The 23,976-nt window shown below is 41.8% G+C and overlaps 1 protein-coding gene across 1 annotated transcript in view; it reads right to left on the reverse strand.

Annotated features, from left to right (window-relative positions):
• Nucleotides 1–274: 274 nt before the first annotated feature.
• Nucleotides 275–23,976, reverse strand: part of glo1 (glyoxalase 1) — a 32,740-nt gene continuing 9,038 nt past the window's right edge. The window contains exons 2-6 of the mRNA XM_064925752.1: nt 13,892–13,974; nt 13,250–13,390; nt 10,870–10,937; nt 10,385–10,474; nt 275–720 (exon numbers count right to left, since the gene is read on the reverse strand). Coding sequence (XP_064781824.1) covers nt 629–720; nt 10,385–10,474; nt 10,870–10,937; nt 13,250–13,390; nt 13,892–13,974 — 474 coding nt within the window. The 3' untranslated portion in view covers nt 275–628. The remainder of the gene's footprint in view (nt 721–10,384; nt 10,475–10,869; nt 10,938–13,249; nt 13,391–13,891; nt 13,975–23,976) is intronic.

Consider the following 23,976-nt stretch of genomic DNA (forward strand, 5'->3'; position numbering starts at 1 on the left):
GTTCGATTGTTATATGGGATCCTAACAATAAACTTAGCCTTCTATAAGATGCTTTTGGGAAACCGGGCCCAGGACAAGTAAAACCGAAAGACAGGTTTGCTGATTGCATAAGTCTACAGTAAAAAGGTAGACTCCACAATTTGACATTTCAGACAGCATTGTGGCGGGGTCCACAGCAGAATTCCAATCTGCCAAGACTACCACTAATGTTATATTGCTCACTCTACCTTCATGTAAAACAGAGTTTAAGTAAAGAAAAAACGACAACAGTAACTGTAGCTTTGAACAGTGGTGTTTAGCTTTACTGCACATTAGAAGGTTAAGTCAGGCATCGCTGTATACTCAAAACAAAATGTCCGCCAAACCGGTACTCAGCCATTAAACTCAATGAGAAATACAACCCTAATCCTTTACGATTGGCCCCTTTCCCAATGCCGGGCTGCATTTCATTGCCACGAGCTCTCAAGACAATAGAAAAGTGTGCCTTGTCCTTATGTCGTGTCACTGCTACTCCCATAAGTATCCTTCATGGAACTGGGGGGGGGGTTCCTAAATTGTTGGCAAAATCTACATCCCAAATAACGCCACGGCACTGTATCCCGTTGGGGGGGGGATCCTTGTTGCCTCTTTAAGAGGTGATGGAGACCATGTTGTTGGGGCTGAGAATCTCGATCCAGTAACCATCAGGGTCCTGTACAAACGCCAACCCCTTCATTTTACCTGAGAGAAGAGCAGAGGGCGATAGAGAGAGACGAGAATGGAGTAGAAGACAAAACACCATGAGATAGATAGAAATGCTCCTGATTAAAATTGTCAGGATACACATTGGAGCAAGAATAGAATATAAACATCCAATGAGCACATGAGCTGAATTAAAGTATTTCCAGAGTAAGAAATATCCTAAATGAACTGTTGCGTCTAAGAAAAGATATTTCTGGAATTGTATTATCCATTTACTTTATTGAATTTACAAAAACTTTTCTGTAAGCTCCAAACAGTAAATGGACTCTTCCTGGTTTCATACATAACCATAAAAACACCAGGATGATTTCCCTGTGACTGAAGCAACACACATTGAAAAGGTGTTAATCATACCCACCAACAGTAACACCCGGGCCACGTTCAACAGGGCCCAACGTTGTTAACTTTGATATGTCATCTGGAACATGCCTCAATGTGGCCATGAAGTGGTAATGTTATTGACCAAAACTGCCTCACTTTTAAGTGAAATCAATGATGTCATGTTGCCAAGACAGTTCTCGTAATGTTTACATGTAACCCAATCCTGTGTTTTAACTACAGAGAACTCTAGACAAATATGATGATACCCTCACCTGTTTGGCAAAATGCTAAGCTATGAACACTAACACCATTGAGGAATGCCAGCAGAACAATCCTCAAGTCTGTTAATACATCTGGCATAAATATAATACAGTACCAGTCAAAAGTTGACACCTACTCATTCAAGGGTTTTTATTTGTACTATTTTCTACATTGTAGAATAATAGCAAAGGCATCAAAACGATCAAATAACACATGGAATCATGTAGTAACCAAAAATGTATTCAAATGTATTTTATATTTAAAATTCTTCAGTTGCCACCCTTTGCCTTGATGACAGCTTCGCACACTTTTGGTATTCTCTCAACCAGCTTCATGAAGTAGTCACCTGGAATGCATTTCAATTAACCTCTTACATCTATGGGGGCGCTATTTCATTTTTGGATGAAAAACGTTCCCGTTTTAAACAAGATATTTTGTCACAAAAAGATGCTCGACTATGCATATAATTGATACCATTCGAAAGAAAACACTCTGACGTGTCCAGAAATACCAAGATATTCTCTGTGCGTGCCCTAGAACGTGAGCTTCAGGCAAAACCAAGATGAGATGGCATCCAGGAAATGACAAGGATTTTTGAGGCTCTGTTTTCCATTGTCTCCTTATATGGCTGTGAATGCGAGAGGAGTGAGTCAACCCTTTCTGTCGTTTCCCCAAGGTGTCTGCAGCATTGTGACGTATTTGTAGGAAGATCATTGGAAGATTGACCATAAGAGACCACATTTACCAGGTGTCCGCCCGGTGTCCTGCGCCGAAATTGGTGCGCAAAAGTCACCTGCCAGTATTTTTCCATGCGATACAGAGAGGAAAGCAAGCTTCCACGAACTGCATATCAATGAAGAGATATGTGAAAAAACACCTTGAGGATTGATTCCAAACAACGTTTGCCATGTTTCGGTCAATATTATGTAGTTCAAAAACCATAAAGCGCTATGCTGAAACTGGCTCTCATGAGGACCACCACAGGAAAGGAAGACCCAGAGTTACATCTGCTGCAGAGGATAAGTGCATTCAAGTTACCAGCCTCGGAAATTGCAGCTCAAGTAAGAAACACCTCAACATCAAGTGTTCAGAAGAGACTGCGTGAACCAGGCCTTCATGGTCAAATTGCTGCAAAGAAACCACTACCAAAGGACACCAATAAGAAGAGACTTGCTTGGGCAAGGAACACGACCAATGGACATTAGACCGGTGGAAATCTGTCATTTGATCAATTTTTTTTTTTAATTCCCAAATGAGATTTTTGGTCTTGTCTTTGTGAGACGCAGAGTTGGTGAACGGATGATCTCCACATGTGTGGTTCCCACCGTGAAGCATGGAGGTGGTGTGATGGTGCTTTCCTGGTGACACGGTCAGTGATTTATTTAGAATTCAAGGCACACTTAACAAGCATGGCTACCACAGCATTCTGCAGCGATATGCCATCCCATCTGGTTTGCGCTTAGTGGGAATATCATTTGTTTTTCAACAGAACAATAACCCAAAACACACCTCCAGGTTGTGCAAGGGATACTTGACCAAGAATGAGTGATGGAATGCTGCATCAGATGACTTGGCCTCCACAAATTACCCGACCTCAACCCAGTTGAAATGTAGGACTAGGTACTGCATACCTAGGAAGGTTTAGCCCCCTAATATATTAGACTGGAGCACAGCGTGTTCATGAGAGCCACACTAATGATAAAAAATATACAAAAATTCAAGCAAGAAGATATTTGAACATTGTGTGTATTAGCAGCAGCAATAAGGAGAGAGGTTGATTTATGCCCCATTAGGGCAAGGAACCGTGACAGATTATGTGGAGACAACTAAATAATTTTGGTAATGTGGGTTGTCAAAAACAGTGATATGACACTGGAAGAAGACATTAGGTCACCTGTATCCTCCAGTAATACATTTGCAGACGCTTTAGTTTTGGTTCTAATAAGGTATCAGGTCCCGTGACCAAATGATTAGGCACCTATACCATAACTATCAAATATAGCCGATTCCTTACAATGAGGAATGTGCTCAATTTACGACAGGGAGTTTTGCATTCAGCAAGGTAACCAGGGAAGAATCGAAAGCGATCCAGCTACTATCCATGTCTCTGATCATAGGACCAGTAACAATACACAGATCATTTTACATGGGAAGTAGGAGTTGATTTTGGGGTTGGAGAATCTATGCGAAATACCAGGCGAATAGATTCTAAAAAGACAAAATAAAATTACCAGGCCAAACCCTCCTAGCAAACAAGGCAATAAATAGGCCATAGAGGTGAAATAATTACAATTTAGCATTAACACTGGAGTGATAGATGTGCAAGTAGAGATACTGGCATGCAAAAGAGCAAAAAGATAAATAACACCACGGGGATGAGGTAGTTGGGCGTGCTATTTACAGATTGGCTGTGTACAGGTACAGTGATCGGTACGGTGCTCTGACAGCGATGATTGGAGGGTGGACAGTGGACTTAACATGTTTGGTTTCATTAACTTTTGGGTTTCTGATTAAGATGCAGCATAGTGAATGCTAACGAAATGTACACTTTCTCTTCCATGAGAGGGGGTGTCATTATTTCTTTGGAATGTTTCCCGAGGCTGTGGTCTTGGGAGAGCAGTTAGTGAAATTCTGCAGTTTTATAAGTATTAAAGTATCCGGATTATGCTGCAAAAGGGAGCTCCCAGATAAGTAAGGCCTGGCCATTTGTGTGTTTTAGCCCTAGGGTTTACCATACACACAACCCCCTCATCGGTTATGAATATGTGTTAGTGGCGTTAATATCGTGTTTGAATTATTGTATGGGGTCTTAAAAATTGGTTGTGAACTAGGTTTGCAGAATGATGGAAAATGTTTGAAATGTTAAGGTTATTGAAGAAGTACAGGGAATGAAAACACTTAATGGTGTTGAATGACCTTTGTCCTGACTTTCTGGTGAGGCCTGATCAACCTCAAAAGAAATTGTGAGATTTAAGTTTAATATGAATGAGGGACATCTGTCTATAGTCTATTTTACCATTACCTTTTGGGATACAATTATTTCCTTATGGAGTTGGAGAGCTGTAATTATAATTAGTTTGTTTTTGATTTAACAGGCAGTGTTTGTTTTTTAATCACGATGACAGTCATGTGTTCAAGGGGAAATAACCAGTTCCCTGGGACCCAGCCCATTTGCAAATGTATTTTGTTCAGTCTGCATATAAAAAGGAAAATATATGTTAGTAATGGTTGACAGTTACTCCAAATGGATTGTGATGTGTATTGCTGTTGTTCTTGTCTTTGTTTCGATACAAATCTCACCAGACAGCAACACTTCCGGCGCCGACAGAGATGGCCGCCTCGCTTCGCGTTCCTAGGTAACTATGCAGTTTTTTGTTTTTTTATGTGTTATTTCTTACATTAGTACCTCAGGTCATCTTAGGTTTCATTACATACAGCCGAGAAGAACTACTGTATATAAGATCAACGTCAACTCACCATCAGTACGACCAAGAATATGTTTTTCGCGACGCGGATCCTGTGTTCTGCCTTACAAACAGGACAACGGAATGGATCGCATGCAGCGACCCCAAAAAACGACTCCTAAAAAGAGGGAAACGTAGCGGTCTTCTGGTCAGACTACGGAAACGGGCACATCGTGCCCCACTTCCTAGCATTCTTCTTGCCAATGTCCAGTCTCTTGACAACAAGGTTGATGAAATCCGAGCAAGGGTAGCATTCCAGAGGGACATCAGAGACTGTAACGTTCTGTGCTTCACGGAAACATGGCTCACTGGAGAGACGCTATCCGATGCGGTGCAGCCAACGGGTTTCTCCACGCATCGCGCCGACAGAAACAAACACCTTTCTGGTAAGAAGAGGGGTGGGGTGTATGCCTTATGGCTAACGAGGCATGGTGCGATGAAAGAAACATACAGGAACTCAAATCCTTCTGTTCACCTGATTTAGAATTCCTCACAATCAAATGTAGACCGCATTACCTACCAAGAGAATTCTCTTCGATTATAATCACAGCCGTATATATCCCCCCCCAAGCAGACACATCGATGGCTCTGAACGAACTTTATTTAACTCTTTGCAAACTGGAAACCATTTATCCGGAGGCTGCATTCATCGTTGTTGGGGATTTTAACAAGGCTAATCTGAAAACAAGACTCCCTAAATTTTATCAACATATCGATTGCGCAACCAGGGGAGGAAAAACCTTGGATCACTGTTACTCTAACTTCCGCGACGCATATAAGGCCCTGCACCGCCCCCCTTTCGGAAAAGCTGACCACAACTCCATTTTTGAAGATGTTCTTCCCATAGCAACGATTAAAACATTCCCTAACCAGAAACCTTGGATTGATGGCAGCATTCGTGTGAAACTGAAAGCACGAACCACTGCTTTCAATCAGGGCAAGGGGTCTGGCAACATGACTGAATACAAACAATGCAGCTATTCCCTCCGTAAGGCTATCAAACAAGCTAAGCGTCAGTACAGAGACAAAGTAGAATCCCAATTCAACGGCTCAGACACAAGAGGCATGTGGCAGGGTCTACAGTCAATCACGGACTACAGGAAGAAATCCAGCCCAGTCACGGACCAGGATGTCTTGCTCCCAGGCAGACTAAATAACTTTTTTGCCCGCTTTGAGGACAATACAGTGCCACTGACACTGCCTGCAACGGAAAAATGCGGTCTCTCCTTCACTGCAGCCGAGGTGAGTAAAACATCCCTATACCAGTCTGCTGTTCCCACATGCTTCAAGAGGGCCACCATCGTTCCTGTTCCCAAGAAAGCTAAGGTAACTGAGCTAAACGACTACCGCCCCGTAGCACTCACTTCCGTCATCATGAAGTGCTTTGAGAGACTAGTCAAGGACCATATCACCTCCACCCTACCTGACTCCCTAGACCCACTCCAATTTGCTTACCGCTCAAATAGGTCCACAGACGATGCAATCTCAACCACACTGCCCTAACCCATCTGGACAAGAGGAATACCTATGTGAGAATGCTGTTCATCGACTACAGCTCGGCATTCAACACCATAGTACCCTCCAAGCTTGTCATCAAGCTCGAGACCCTGGGTCTCGACCCCGCCCTGTGCAACTGGGTACTGGACTTCCTGACGGGCCGCCCCCAGGTGGTGAGGGTAGGTAACAACATCTCCTCCCCGCTGATCCTCAACACTGGGGCCCCACAAGGGTGCGTTCTGAGCCCTCTCCTGTACTCCCTGTTCACCCACGACTGCGTGGCCACGCACGCCTCCAACTCAATCATCAAGTTTGCGGACGACACAACAGTGGTAGGCTTGATTACCAACAACGACGAGACGGCCTACAGGGAGGAGGTGAGGGCCCTCGGAGTGTGGTGTCAGGAAAATAACCTCACACTCAACGTCAACAAAACTAAGGAGATGATTGTGGACTTCAGGAAACAGCAGAGGGAACACCCCCTATCCACATCGATGGAACAGTAGTGGAGAGAGTAGCAAGTTTTAAGTTCCTCGGCATACACATCACAGACAAACTGAATTGGTCCACTCACACAGACAGCATCGTGAAGAAGGCGCAGCAGCGCCTCTTCAACCTCAGGAGGCTGAAGAAATTCGCTTGTCACCAAAAGCACTCACAAACTTCTACAGAGGCACAATCGAGAGCATCCTGGCGGGCTGTATCACCGCCTGGTACGGCAACTGCTCCGCCCTCAACCGTAAGGCTCTCCAGAGGGTAGTGAGGTCTGCACAACGCATCATCGGGGCAAACTACCTGCCCTCCAGGACACCTACACCACCCGATGTTACAGGAAGGCCATAAAGATCATCAAGGACATCTACCACCCGAGCCACTGCCTGTTCACCCCGCTATCATCCAGAAGGCGAGGTCAGTACAGGTGCATCAAAGCTGGGACCGAGAGACTGAAAAACAGCTTCTATCTCAAGGCCATCAGACTGTTAAACAGCCACCACTAACATTGAGTGGCTGCTGCCTACACACTGACACTGACTCAACTCCAGCCACTTTAATAATGGGAACTGATGGGAAATGTTGTAAATATATCACTAGCCACTTTAAACAATGCTACCTTATATAATGTTACTTTCCCTACATTATTCATCTCATATGCATACCTATATACTGTACTCTATATCATCGACTGCATCCTTATGTAATACATGTATCACTAGCCACTTTAACTATGCCACTTTGTTTACATATTCATCTCACATGTATATACTGTACTCGATACCATCTACTGTATCTTGCCTATGCTGCTCTGTACCATCACTCACTCATATATCCTTATGTACATATTCTTTATCCCCTTACACTGTGTATAAGACAGTAGATTAGGAATTGTTAGTTAGATTACTTGTTGGTTATTACTGCATTGTCGGAACTAGAAGCACAAGCATTTCGCTACACTCGCATTAACATCTGCTAACCATGTGTATGTGACAAATAAAATTTGATTTGATTTGAGATTGGGTCTGCTGTATTGTTGGGATCTCTCCCGAAGGGTTAGAGCTCTAACTCCCTGACCCGGTAACTGCGAGATGGCAAAGATGACCACAGATGGTATCTTGATGCATGGGGTGGATAATTTGACCAAGAACATTGTGAACCTCAACCCTCCCTAAAAGGGTGAAGAATAGCGATAAAGGCGTTCACTACGACCTTGTTTCTCACCACTCCTACCTGTGAGCCGAGTCTGAGCCAGCAACTTGAGTATGAGCAGCAGGAGTATGGCATGAGGCTGTGCATGTGGAGTGAGATCAATGTCAATCTCCTCTCATACTGCTGATGTACTGGTGGGAAAAATAACCAGACAGAATAGACTGTACAGAATGGTGGTAGCGGCTCAGGTGAGAGACTCGTGTACTTGGAAAAATCTGAAAATTTCCTCAGATATTGAAAAACCGGGACATTATCATGGCATCAACTGTGACGGGCATGAGTTACCCATGTGCCGTTGGGAAGATAAACTAACACTATTTGAAGAACCATTGAAGACGCTAAAAGGATGAGTGCTGGAGAAGGGAATGGGTCAACCGTGCCCCTAATACTTTATTTGGGGTAATCAGGTTGTTTGTGGAGGTCAGCACAAAGCATAGTAATTTAAAGTAAAAATGCATTGAGATACCGATCTGTCATTAGCATGGCACTTGCTGCTCCTAAGCTGTGAGGAGAACATAAGGAGGATGCGCTGCTCAAAATTATTGGGTCGAGGGAGGGTTTTTCTCCTTGTGAAACCTTATCGTTTAGTGTCCTCAGAGGGAGGTTATTAGAGAAGCCACTATATGATAGCTTGGGCCAACCATGAGGGGGTACTGGATGAAGGGGTTTTGTTTTACCAGATGTTTTTTCATCTGAAACCTAATGTTAAACGGCATGAATACATATGGATTAATGGATGATACAGTACAATTAATTACATACAAGGCTCATTGTCGGTCTTGCGTTAACACCAGAGAATGAGGAAGGAGACTGGCTTGGAGACTAGCATTCCATGGGCATAGAACAGAACAAATGGTTCTTTCCCCAGTCTTAGTAGCATCAAGGGTAGTGTGAAATTATTAAACATGTATTGTCTTTCTTCCATGTTCAAGTCAATATGTTTCTAGGTGTCGTGGAACATAAGAGCGATCATTGTTCCAAAGGAAGGATTGGTGGAAATTAACTATTTGACCTGAATATTTTAGTATGTTTATAACTATAGAAGTGGATTAGTAGTAGTGACTAATGTGTTATGGGTGAGATGGAATGATTTATGTACAAATGTATTTGTAGCAGGTGGCGAGGTACATGCGGTGCCTGTGTTTGAGACAGAATGTTTGCATAAGGGGTGGCAGGGTAGCCTAGTGGTTAGAGCGTTGGACTAGTAACCGGAAGGTTGCAAGTTCAAACCCCCGAGCTGACAAGGTACAAATCTGTCGTTCTGCCCCTGAACAGGCAGTTAACCCACTGTTCATAGGCCGTCATTGAAAATAAGAATTTGTTCTTAACTGACTTGCCTGGTTAAATAAAGGTAAAATAAAAAAATAAATAAGGCTGTTATAATTGCAGAGTATGGCAGAACCAACAGTGTATTCTGTGGAGTCGTAAAAACCAGGTCATTAACATTACAGGGAAGTGGGGGTCATAAATTAAGGAAGTGGGTAATAGAGTCTCTGGGGAACTATACCACTTTATGTAGATTGTTACAGGGGATGGCTTGTAGGAGAGGAAGGACAGCTAACTGTGCACAAGAGACTACTATGAATTTAATTTTAATGTCACAACATGGTGAGAGTAGCAGAGATAGTGTTGTCATTTCAGACACTATTGTCAACTTTTAATGATGGGTTTGTCAAAGAAAGTACAAAGCTTAAAATAATAGCCACAGATCCCTGTATACAGGAGGCCACATACCAAAGGGGAAGTTTGCTTTAATAATAGCATCACATCTCCTGCAGTGTGAGATGACTCAGTACTACAGTGCTGAATTAATCAACTTTACCTCATCTTAAAGTAAAGATGATTAAAGCCAACGCACGTATATATCGATCGGGTGGCTATGGAGGAAGGAGATCAGGAGCAAAGTTAAAATGACAAAATGGCTTGGGAACACCTCTGGGAGCCTGGGGTCTGACAGGGAAGACTGGGTGAAAGCATGAGGTGGTTTCTTAGGGCCTTCATTATTATGGAACCCAGCAGGAAAGTATCCAGAAGGCATAGTCAAGCAAATAATGGGAATTGTCATGTTATCAAACTTCTTTGACTTGTACTGTAAAAAGTTTGAAGACGCCTACTTATTCCAAGAGTGTGCAAAGCTGTCAAAGGCAAAGGGCGGCTACTTTGAAGAATCTAAAATAGATTTTGATTTGTTGAACACTTTTTTGGTTACTACACGACTCCATGTGATATTTCATAGTTTTGAGATCTTCAATATTATCTACAAAAATAAATAAAAACTTGAATGAGTAGGTGTCCAAACTCACGCATATTTTATGACACCAAGCAAATGTTTCACACACCCAAATCTTGCTTACAAAAAAAGCCAAGTGTGAGTAGTACTGTGGGGCTACTCTTACCATCATCAGGCTTCTTGACAAAGGTGACTGCTTGCTCTTCAAACAGCTTGCAGGCAGCATAGACGTCAGGCACCGCTATTCCAATGTGCCCTATGATGCGTGAGAATGAACATAATACATTGCTGACTTACTAGTTTACGCCACTTATGCAGTTAATCAACTCAACGACTTGGAATACAGCTGGGGTGTATATCTAAGTCTTGAACAAAAACTATCCATTAGGATAAATAACAATCCGAAAGAGGGGGGGTAACAATGAAGCCTGCAGATATAATGCTTTATAACTTGTTATAAGCATGCATGGGCCTTTTAAAAAGTGTCCTTCTTACAGATATACAATAAAAGGGTCAAACATGTCAATGAGAAGTCTTACAATGCATTATAACTGAAAAAAAGTATTGATTATTCCAGCAGACTTTATGTACAGTGGTACGGCAAGGTACTATGGGATGATTACTGAGCTTCAGTGCAGAGTAGAGACTCACCAAAGCCACGAGGGTCCGAGTTGCCATTGTGGTAAGACTGGCTAGCTTCACTCTCAGAGCCCCAGTTACTAGGAGGCACAGAAAAAAAACAATGCAATACAAAACTATCAAATTATAGGAATGTAAGATAACACATGCGATATTTAAAAATTGTAAAAAATAAATGACCTTTTAATGTGGCATGAACACAACCCATCATGACATTTATCTGATTGTCAAACAATGAGGCTGAAACCATTCTAGGAAAAACAGGAAGGTCACCCTAAACACAAGGTCAACTTATTAGGCTAGGCTGCAATGTGTATTACTGTGAACTTCAAATAGGCCTACCAGAAGCCAGTGATGTAGTGTTGACTGATTCGCCGACCGCAGTCAAAAAAAGTAATGCTCACCATGCATTCAATGGCTAAATTAAATTTTAAAAAAGTGGGCTATACCACTGCTGGTAGCCTACCCTCTCAGCCAAGGCAAACAGGAACACACGCAGAATAGGTAGCCCACATTCAATATAATACAAGAATTGATTCAAAACATGTTTTACACCATATAGTTCATGAGTTGTCCATAATTCATGAGTTAATGCGTGAAGTCTTCACAGATTGTGTGACATAACACTACCTTTCCTTATCGACAATGTCATTATTAGCATTTAGCAATTTAAAAAGAGAACTTAAACCCTGTACGAATCTTGGAGATTTAAAAAATGCACTGTAAGCGTAACTGTGTAACATTAAATTACATTTCGCCGTAAAAACAATTCTCATGGGCACACAAATCCAAAATAATGTATGCCAATGCCATTACAAAATGTAATGCTTCTGACCGAAAGAGTCAACTATCGGTCTAATGTCATTAACATGTACTTGGATGCACAGTTGTCTAGCTGTAGCTAGTTGTCTAGTAATATTGCCGATCATCATCAGGTATTCAAGTAAAAAAAAAAACCTGCACGCACCTGATAAACAAAGCAATGAGTGCTATAAACAGCTGATTTAACAATGATAGATCAGAGTGCATTCGGAAAGTATTCAGACCCCTTCACCACATTACAACCTTATTCTAAAATGGATTAAATACATGTTGTTTTCCTCAATCTACACACAATAGCCCATATTGATAAAGCAAACAGCTTTTTAGAAATCTTTGGCACCTAAGGGCATTCAGACCATGAGAAGCAAGATTTTCTGGTCTAATAAAACCAAGATTGAACTCTTTGGCCTGAATGCCAAGTGTCAGGTCTGGAGGAAACCTGGCAACAACCCTACGGTAAAGCATGGTGGTGGTAACATGTTGTGGTGTTGTTTTTCAGCGTCAGGAACTGGGTAACGTGTCAGGATCAAGGGAAAAATAAACTAAGCAAAGTACAGAGATCCTTGATGAAAATCCGCTCATAGAGAGTGTGCATAACCTCAGACTGGGGAGAAGGTTCACCTTCCAACAACACAATGACCCTAAGCACACAGTCAGCACAACGCAGGAGTGGCTTCGGGATGAGTCTCTAAATGCTCGAGTGACCCAGCCAGAGCCCGGACCCAATCAAACATCTCTGGAGACCTGAAAATAGCTGTGCAGCGACGCTCCCCATCCAACCTGACAGAGCTTGAGGGGACCTGCAGAGAAGAATGGGACAAACTCCCCAAATTCAGGTGTGCCAAGCTTGTAGCGTCATACCCAAGAAGACTAGCTGTAATTGCTGTCAAAACGTGCTTCAACAAAGTACTGAGTAAAGAGTCTGAATACATCTGTAAATGTGATTATTTCAGATTTTGACCCGTTTTTGCTTTGTCATTATGGGCTATTATGTGTAGATAGAGGGAAAAATGTACTTCATTTTAATATAAGGCTGTAACGTAACAAAATGTGGAAAAAGTCAAGGGGTATGAATACTTTCCGAATGCACTGTACATCTAATGCATTGGAATAAAGCCTATTTTATTTATGTTTTAATTGAGGACGCATGTCAAAACAAATGGCGAAAAAGAGGAAGTACAAAGGAAAATCTCAGCCGAGGCAAAAAAATATATATAATCAGCATGGACATCGCCGCCACAAATAAAATGGTTTAAACCGAGAGGTGGGGGTGTTCGTTAATTTTCAGATTTACCACTGCATTTTAAACAAATTAGAGAATGGTTCAATTGGAATTATTTTAAAGATGCCCCAGTTGTACTTTTGTTGCATTTAGGGCAACCAACGTCTCCTTCAGGGGAGTTGAGCCCCCCCTGGCTCCTCTGATAATTCACACCCATGCCCGCACTAAAAACCATTTCAAGGATATCTCTAGGACTGGAGTAAGAGTAGACCTTCTGATCATGCCCAGGCCATTTGTGAATAGTGAGGAGCGCTTTTGCCTATCACCCAAAATCCAAAGCGGCCTTACTGGGTGAGCTCAATGGTGGCTCGTCTGGAGAAGGTCCAGGCCGTTCTTTCTTTCACATCAGCAGGGATCTCCTTCTTGTCTTCGTAACCCAGGAAGTAAAGGGAGAAGTGCATGGAGGGGAAGTCAAACTTTTGGAGTAACCTGAAGGGAAGGGACAAAGAAAAGTTACCCGTGTTGAATGACTGCATGAGGGGAGAAACAGCACTACATATTGGAAAATGACAAAGGATCTGCTCTATTGACGCGTCTGGAGGGTTGTAGTGTTTTACCATTTGCTTATTGCCAGTCGATAGTCTGATGAACCAGCCTGACAGCTGCGCTCAATACGTGTGCCACGTGTTGAGCACAGAGTTCAGGCTGGTTTCAGGGTTATGCCATTTGTTTAATACTTTAGCCACCTTGTCATCTTCATTCCAAGAAGTGCAGGACCAGTCAGGTAACAAAGCTAGCTTAAAGTAGCATTTTATTAAGTAACTGTCAAGTTAGTAAACAAGTTCCTCCTGCTCGTCCTACATCAATTTACTTTGGTTAAAACTATCATGAAATTAATCTAGTCAAAGTTTTATTTGAAAGACTAGATGTACTGTATTTCTCGTGATCCAATGACCAGACAACATTGGTGGGGCAACGGTTGGCACTCACGTCATTCCCATGATCCTGGTATAGAAGTCCAGGGATTTCACTGGATCCTTCACCCTCAGCATGGTCTGCTGCATCATGAAATCCTGGAACACCACAGAATTATTATTCTTAATTCTAGGACTTGTGTTTTACATCAAAAAGAAGTGAGCATTGAAAAACAGGTACACCTGTAAATTCAGGGTGGCAACTTGGTTTCCTTCAATAATCGTTCATGCTTGCTGACAACTACAATGATCTAAGATTAATCATTATGTTTCAGTACAGTAATGGGAGTCTCACGCTGTACATTCCGAGACAGTCGTGCTTTGCAGGATTTGTCATACTGTCCTAAATAAAAATGTTTTTGTTTTGTACACTGCACCATTAAAATCGTCCTGCATTAGAGGACAATACAGCTGTCTGCAGCTCAGGCAACCCCACACCCCCCCATCCTTTTAACAGCAGGACACTGTAATTGCCTTTATCACTCTGAAGATTATGAATTGGGCTGTTTGAGAAGGTTTGAATCCTAAGCAAACTGCCCACACATAGTTTGAAGTAAAATACCAACACAGCTACTGTAGTAGGTCTAAGCTGAATGCTGGAAAACCTTGATGACTCAACATAATACAGCAATAAAAGTCAACTTAAACAATGACAACTGGCGTCAGAAATAATGTAGTTCGTATTGATTTAATATTAACAGCTGATTTCCACTGGGAAAATGACTAGTAGTACATTACCCTGTAAACAAAATAGAGTTAGAAATAAAAAGAAAACATAGTTTTAAATGTACAACCACGTGTACATTCAGATATAGTCAACTTTGTAAATACAACTCAGGGATGGCCACAATTGCTTTTGACAAGCTACAGGTTTATACTGGCTTTTTTGTTCAAGCCCAGTTCTAACCACACCTAATTGATGGTCTCGTTGAAGAGCTGAACTCTTGATGAACAGCTGAGTGGTAGAATCAGATGTGGTAGCACTGGGCTTGAACAGAAAAGCCTGCATACCGCTGTGGATCATCAAGAGCAATGTTGTTAACTCCTGGTACAAACACTTCAACAAAAATAAACTGCTGAGAAACACCTGTAAAACAGTAATTAAAAATTTAAAACACTTTTGTACAATTAGACTTATTTACAAATCTGAAATTGGATAAGTGCTCTAAATCCTTGAATAAAGAACTTGAGCTACAAAATGTCCTAAATAATGTAGTACACAGCTGTCCAACTCAAGTAAAAGAGCACATGGCCTCATTTATAAATGGCAACATTATGAAAACAGGTGGGAGAACTCAGATTTGGAACAGAGCATACATTTTAAGTATTGATAGTGTACAAAAATACCATGTGTACCTCGAGCATTTGAATTAGCATAAAGAGACAATTCATGCTTGATCCGAAAATGTGGTCGGAGACGCTGTATGGATGGTGTGACGCAATTGCGAAGCCTCCGGAGGCATAGCCAGATAGCCCAGACTTCTACAGAGGCCAAAACAACGCAAATGTTGCATGACCAATGTAGACTTCGAAATGACCATGTAGCGCCTTTAAAGGGTGCGTTCCTAAAATTGCCTCCAGTGTGTCAGAGTGCACTCTGTGCTGTTCAGAAATTCAGAGCGCACACTGGACGCTCTGGCCGAGGAGTCGGGTTGATGCGAGCGTTCTGACCTCACGAAGGCAATCAAGAGCCCAAACGGGCTAAAGTTAGGCTGTTTTCATGTTATCCAGAACGTTAGTGACCAACTGTGCCGCTAGCAACAATTTAATTCAGTTGTTTTGATTAGTCAACTCTCCAGTTATTTATATAAAAAAAATATTTTCACCTTTATTTAACCAACAACTTCATTCACAACAGCGACCTGGCCAAGATAAAGCAAAGCGACGAAAACACCAGAGTTACACATGGGATAAACAAACAGTCAATAACACAATAGAAAAATGTATACAGTGTGTGCAAATGAAGTAAGGAGGAAAGGCAATAAATAGACCAATAGTGGAGAAGTACTTCCAATTTATCAATTTACACTGGAGTGAGATGTGCAGATGAGGATGTGCAAGTAGAAATACCGGTGTGCAAAACAGCAGAAAAAAAGTACAGGAATGAGGTAGGTAGTTGGTTGGATGGGCTGTGTACAGCTGTAGCGATCGGTAAGCATCAGCTGTCAGAGCAGCTTAAAGATGGTGAGGGAGATATGTCTCCAACATCTATGGTTTTTGACATTTGTTCCAGTCATTGCAGCAGAGAACTGGAAGGAAAGACAGCCAAAGGAGGAGTTGGCTTTGGGGATGACCAGTGAAATATAAAGTTGAAGTCGGAAGTTTACATACACTTTGGTTGGAGTCATTAAAACTTGTTTTTTCAACCACTCCACACATTTCTTGTTAACAACACCGTCATCTCAGATTTTCAAAATATGCTTTTCAACCATAGCTACACAAGCATTTGTGTAAGAGTATTGATAGGTAGCATAGCATTAAGCCTAGCATTCAGCAGGCAACATTTTCACAAAAACAAGAAAAGCATTCAAATAAAATCATTTGCCTTTGAAGAACTTCGGATGTTTTCAATGAGGAGACTCTCAGATAGCAAATGTTCAGTTTTTCCAAAAAGATTAGTGTAGGAGAAATTGCTCCGTTTTGTTCATCACATTTGGCAAAGAAAAAACCCAGAAAATTCAGTCATTACAACGCCAAACTTTTCCAAATTAACTCCATATCGACAGAAACATGGCAAACGTTGTTTAGAATCAATACTCAAGGTGTTTGTCACATATCTATTCGATGATAAATCATTCGTGGCAGTTGCCTTTCTCCTCTGAACCAAATGGAAAAGTGGACGCAGCTGGAGATCGCACAATAATTGACGGAGGACACCAAGCGGACACCTGGTAAATGTAGTCTCTTATGGTCAATCTTCAAATGATATACCTACATACGTCACAATGCTGCAGACACCTTGGGGAAACGACAGAAAGTGTAGGCTCATTCCTGGCGCATTCACAGCCATATAAGGAGACATTTGAACACAGCGCATTCAAAATCTGGGCCATCTTGGTTTCGCCTGTAGCATTAGTTCTGCGGCACACAGACAATATCTTTGCAGTTTTGGAAACGTCAGTGTTTTCTTTCCAAAGCTGTCAATTATATGAACTCCATCTGAGAAGTAGTTGGTGAACCAGGCCAGGCGTCATTTGAGAAACCAAGGCAGTTGAGTCGGCTGATAAGAATATGGTGATTGACCGAGTCGAAAGCCTTGGCCAGGTCGATGAAGACTACTGCACAGTACACCGTCTTATCGATGATGGTTATGATGTCGTTTAGGACCTTGAGTGTGGCTGAGGAGCCCCCGTGACCTGCTCGGAAACCAGATTGCATAGCGGAGAAGGTACGGTGGGATTCGAAATGGTCAGTGATCTGATTGTTCACTTGGCTTTATAGGTCTGTAACAGTTTAGGTCTAAACAGAGTCTCCCCCTGTGAGGGTGATGACCGCGGCCGCTTTCCAATCTTTAGGAATCTCAGGTGATACGTAGGAGAAGTTGAACAGACGAGTAATAGGGGTTACAACAACAGTGGCAGATAATTTTAGGAAGAGAGGGTCCAGGTTGTCAAGCCCAGCTGATTTGTAGGGATCCAGATCTTGCAGCTCTTTCAGAACATCAGATGTCTGGATTTGGGTGAAGGAGAAGCGGGGGGGGCCAGGTGGAAAGCATGTCCAGCCGTAGAGAATTGCTTATTGAAATTCTCGCTTATCGTGGATTTATCAGTGGTGACAGTGTTTCTTAGTCTCAGTGCAGTGGGCACTGTAAATTCTCCATGGACTTTAATGTCCCAAAACGTTTTGGAATTAGTGCTGCAGGATGCATATTTGTATGGAAAAGCCAGTCTTTGACAGGATGAAGTCAATCGTTATTTCTGGAGAGATGGATTTTTAAAAGTAGAAGCTCAAATGGTTTGGGCACAGACCTGGATAGTATGACAGAACTCTGCAGGCTCTCTCCACAGTAGATTGCAATTCCACCCCCTTCAGCAGTTCGTTCTTGATGGAAAATGGAATTGTGGATGGAAAATTCAGAATTTTTGGGGGCCTTCCTAAGCCAGGATTCAGACATGGCTAGGACATCATGGTTGGCGGGGTGTGTTAAATCAGTGAATAAAGCAAACTTAGGGAGGAGGCTTCTGACGTTAACATGCATGAACCCAAGGCTTTTACGGTTGCAGAAGTCAGCAAATGAGAGTGCCTGGGGGCACACAGGGCCTGGGTTAACCTCTACATCACCAGAGGAACATAGGAGTAGGATGAGGGTATAAAGGCTATAAGATCTGGTATTCTGCTTGCCATGAAGATTGTACATTTAGTTCTGTATTAGATTCTCTTTTGTATGTTTAACAAGCTTGCCATCTTGATGAATACCATTTACACTTCCTAGCTTAGAATTTTGAAGTAAAATATTTTCTAACTGTAGTTATCCTTTTGTCTACATTGCCATTGACTTGCCTGGCAGTATATTGAGTGGATGCCCAGGGCAGCGGCAACACCTCTGTTGCTTGTCTATTAGCTAAGAAATTCCAGTACAGACTGACGGCACTGAATTTCTGAACCATCTCAGTGCAGCTCCTTCCAATAGGGCGCTTTCCCTTTAATTCCCAATTAAATAGCCAGCATCAGCTGTGCAAAAGTAGGGTTGTGATGGAGACGTGAATGAGGATGTGTTGAACCCTCAGTTCCCGACGCTTCTCTGTTGTTTTGTTGCCGTTAAACGTGTTTTGTAGCCTAATTGAGTTTACCCAGGATCGGATCCACTCTTTGCTTCCGTGGACGACACCTCTGTTCTCCGTGGCCTTTCTCCGCTGGAGATCTATTGGCGGATTGGATTGTCTGACTGACCGATTGACTACCACCTTTTTGTATACGGTATTTCATTTGTTTTGATGTCATGTATACGGTGATGATTTATGTAGTTAGTTGTAGTTGGAGACTTAGTAAGAGTTGATACGCTTTAAAGTTCTGTGGTAAAATAATTGTTATATGGATTGTATGATTAATACTGGGTTTACGCTACACTTGAATGAACGGACAAGCATTGCGTGACTAAGGTCACGGGAGTTCCCTGAACTCCTTTACCGGGCTGGACTGTTTTTAAGCCCGAGGTACAGGACATTTCTAGAAGAACCAGAACTCATTGTGATATAGTAATGTGTGTATAATCATTGATGTTGCTAATACAACCCACGCGAAAGAATAGTTGTTTTTGAAGTTCTTTCCAATGTTTTAAGGGTTTATGAAAAGTGTATTTCCATCCTGACTTTTGCATAAGTCCTTTGTATTGGTGTAGACTTGACGGACCAGATGGGACTCATTCCCTCCCAAACCAAAAGGAGAAACCAATGTTTTCTCTGGTAGGCAAAACCTACCTGGCACCCCTATAAATAATAACCTCAAGTCAAAACCGTTACAAGACGTGGCAGTCAACAGGCAACAAGAAGCTATAGGAGATGAGTAAATAAATGGGAAAATGTATGAAATTCATATGAAATCTGTCCATGTGCTAATTGATCAAGTGTCTCACATATCCCACTCCGTTGCCAGCAACATTGCCTAAAAAATATCCAATGTATCAAGGCCTTGAAAGCTTGTCTCTAGTGAGATGCACCATCACACTCACTTCAAACCCAAAAGACTAACAGTCACCTAATATATTTTAATAAGTGCGTGTTGGGAGGTGGCTGTCTAAACTATTAAATAAAGAATGGTCAAAACATCTCATTTAGTTTTTTTTGACCTCACGCTGCTGCAACCGCATGTCATATCCTTCTGTACGTAAATCCAATGTAAACCAAAATACTTCATTTGGTATGGTATATATTAAATGTGGATGTCCATCATCCATTTCTCCTATGTTACAATTAGCACAATATGTTATACATTTCCAATGCATACGATACAAATTTCAATTTGTGGCCAACGCTAATGTTATCTAGGGTTTAGGTTAGAAGTTATGTTAAAGGGTTGGGGGAAGGCTTAGCTAACATGCTAAGTATTTGCAAAGTAGTATGTAGTTTCAATAAAAGTAGTAAGTAGTTTCAAAGTTGTGTTTAGCTCAAATGTTAAAGTTGTCCATGAGATTTGAGTGTTCAAATTGCATCATGGTTGCTAGACACTTTACACGTCTTGAGTGTGAGACCAGGCTGGCAAACAGCATGTCCTGCAAGCAATGATTCTGATGTTTTACCCTGGTGCACCATGTGCAGCCGACTACATTTTACTTGTGCATGGCGACTTCAAATTTTCTGTGAACACACTTTAAAAGTAACTTGACATGGTTGATCAGTCAGTACAAAATTTGAATAATAATGACAAGAATGCAGGAGAGTTTATGTTGGAGCTGGAATTTATTCTACACATTTCTGAAACAGTGATGCTGTCAGTCTGGTGAGTTGATGCTAGCATGCACAACTTAGGTTCTGTTTACATGTGTGTTAGGGGTTCAACCATTTACTGTATGGGGTTCATAACACCTTACAATTTGTTCTCTCGGCTATGGTTTGTGTGGTCTTGGTTCTTAGTTGAGGAAATGTAGCGTAGCTACCTGCAGTGTTTGTCCTGTCTGAAATCTGGCTACCTCATCTTACCGTAGCTTGGTCTGTGCAATGCAAATGAACGTGAGCAACATGGCAGTTAGGTAGTCTAAGTTTAAAACCACCAAACTTTGGTTATGATATGTTGTAGTACATACACGTTAGCTAATATTATCTAGCTAGCACAGCTTATTTGTGCATATTTGTTTGTGCTCTGATTACATATTACCATATGTCCCAGATGCTTTCTGTAATTTTGATGTAGTCGCGAAAAAAACAGGCGTTAGACCTTCCCGAGTTAACATTGTAGTCTTAACTCAGGTAACAACTATTAACAAGGTTACAGCTACTTGGTGTTCTCTTGGGTACACGTTGTGGTGACCCACAGTGCTAGCGAGGGCTGGCGCATAGCCATAAAGATTTTCTGGTCATGCTTAACAATTTTTTTTTCTGCAGAAAAATTGTAAAACCTAGACAAAAAGCATGTCCCCGTCCTCCTTTTCAAATTGTGGCCGATTTAAAAACAGCCAGAATAAATGTTCTGAATTATTTGTTGTGTCTAAATGCCTGCTGGGTAATTTGATATGTTTATAAAATCTGTTTGTTCGTAGGCATCGAATTGAGTGAATGTTGTGCAGGTTCACTGAGCTTGAAACCAAATGGATAGGGCAAGCTCATTGATTTGTAGATCTGACGCAGGTGCTACCTCAGATTATGAGCCAAGCAAGTGTCGCTAATTAGGTATGTAGTACCAAAGGAAAGCCACTGGGAGGCGAAAGAGCTATAAACCCATACTGTTTGCCTTAGAGACAATCAGTTACAGTTATTTATAAAGCCCTTTTTACATCAGCAGGTGTCAAAGTACTAGACAGAAACCCTAAGTATAACATATTTAGCATTAACCCTAATTCTAGGGTAGGGTAGCCTAGAACACCTTTACTAAAATAGTTTAGTATTAAGTTAGTAAAAGCCATTATCGTACTAAATTGCGTCGATTTTTTAAAATCAAAAACATAAGCATTTTACTGGTTTTTTTTTACTAGTTATTCTAGGATATTTATTGTTGCAAGGCAGAATACTTCATGAACAAGATACACGTTTTATTTTTCAGCTGTGGTTTGAACTGGGTGTGACCGAGTAAGGTAGGGCACTTGAGACTGATCTCAGAAATTAATAAGAAAAATACACTTTATTTCTCAGCTTCCTCACCAATATCTTGATGTGAATGAACCTTTAATTGCTAAATATTTCCAATAGATGTCAGCATAAGACCTCGAAGCCTAATTTTAGGCTACAAGCAGCAATATGATTGACATAAAATAGCATGCAGCCAAAGACTGCCCCATGATTTTATAAAATGGTCACACGACTTCAGTTTAATTTATATATTTATTTATTTTAGGCCTGTGTTGATTTTGGGAGAGCAAACTATAGCAGGTATTGAATCCCATCCAAATAATCACCACTCAGATGATCTAACCTCAACCCGAGTGAGTATACATGCATTATAAAATCATATATATCTTATGCCAGTGCGTGTAAACAGCCTCGGAAAAGAGTGCATCTGACACAGCCCGCAAAAAAAATTATATCATGGAACCCTCGCAGTTAGTAAATTTACCTTTACCTTCTCACGCAACCTCGCTTGCATGAGAAGGCAGAGTGCTCGCTGTTGCAGACACCAAACTTTTGGCGGAGCTAGTTGAGTTAGCTGAGTTAGCTAACGTAAACTTGTACATCGCCTTGGTCCGTACAATTGCCCTTATTCTAGCGCCCCAAATACGTAATAATTCCAGATCAACTGTAATGTCAAAACCATTGTAAAGCACAATTTCTCCCCTTTCCAACATAATCAATTACATGACCTAAACGCTGCCTGTTTCTGCATAATTCAAGCAGGCAATGAGCCCCGTCAGCTCTTTTTAAAAATGGCGGGTGGGGAAGCTAAACTAATGCGTGATAGTGAGAAGGAGAGATGTCGTGTGGGGAAATTGCCTTTTTTCCCCACTCGATCTGTCCAACTTAACGCCTCTAAAATGTAAATAAAACACTATAAAAGAGTTTATATAATGTGTCATTACATACATATTTGAAGGTTTGTGAATCGCGGCTTTGAGAATGATGATCCATGCAATGATGACCAAAAATGATACCCCCCCTTACCCCAGTCACTGTCCATTTTTTGTTTTTAAAGGATGGAAGTGCTACACCTGGTGGAGAGAGAGAAAGACAGAAATAGTTGCTTTATGCGTGCGTCAAGATGTAACGGAGGGTCAGTTTTGAACTTTTCTCCAGTACTATAGAGCCATTACCAGGTCAATCAACGCATTTCCGGTTCCGGGTTGGAGCGAGCGGTCGCATCTACACTTCGGTCCGCAGGTAGTATAACTTTATTACATTTTCATTACATTTCATTATAGTACAACGGTTTGATTTGTCTAATCTTAGCAATTTCTTTTTAGCTAGCTACATAGCCGTCTTTGTATCAAAGATAATTGCGTAATTATCGTATTTCGTCGTCCTAACGTAGTCTACACTGCTATCTGCCCAGCAGCTAGCTAACGTCCACTAGCACTGTAGAAACTATTACACTCAACTGAACGACTCGATTGGTGTAGTGTTAGCTAGCTACATAGTTTGCTGTCTTCGTATCCAAGATAATTGTGTAGTTTAGATTGTGTAGACTTAGAGTGATTATCTTAATTTACCGAGGTTAGCTAGCCAGCTATTTGTCATCCTTAACGTAGGAGATACTGCTAGCTAGCTAGCCAACGTCTTCCGAATTGAACTTCAACAACCCGGTCAACATTCCGCTTCGCTCCACAGGTAGTATCACATTTTCATTTCACTTCATTACAGTACAACGGTTTGATTTGTTTGATCGTAGCTAGCTAGCTACATAGCCGTCTTTGTATCTAAGACAATTGTGTAGTCTGGAGCGATTTTCTAGGTTAGCTAGCCAGCTATTGTCGTTCTTTTAACGTAACGTTACGTAATCAACACTGCTAGCCAGCCAGCTAGCACCCCGAATAGCAGCACTGTAGAAACTATTACACTCGACGGAACGACTTGATTAGTGTAGTGTCAACAACGCAGCCACTGCCAGCTAGCCTACAAAGTCAACAACGTAGCCACTGCCAGCTAGCCTACTCCAGCAGTACTGTATCATTTCAATCATTTTAGTCAATAAGATTCTTGCTACGTAAGCTTAACTTTCTGAACATTCGAGACGTGTAGTCCACTTGTCATTCCAATCTCCTTTGCATTAGCGTAGCCTCTTCTGTAGCCTGTCAACTATGTGTCTATCTATCCCTGTTCTCTCCTCTCTGCACAGACCATACAAACGCTCCACACCGCGTGGCCGCGCCACCCTAATCTGGTGGTCCCAGCGCGCACGACCCACGTGGAGTTCCAGGTCTCCGGTAGCCTCTGGAACTGCCGATCTGCGGCCAACAAGGCAGAGTTCATCTCAGCCTATGCCTCCCTCCAGTCCCTCGACTTCTTGGCACTGACGGAAACA

This window comes from Oncorhynchus masou, chromosome 2, assembly GCF_036934945.1.
Source record: "Oncorhynchus masou masou isolate Uvic2021 chromosome 2, UVic_Omas_1.1, whole genome shotgun sequence".
Lineage (NCBI taxonomy): Eukaryota > Metazoa > Chordata > Actinopteri > Salmoniformes > Salmonidae > Oncorhynchus > Oncorhynchus masou.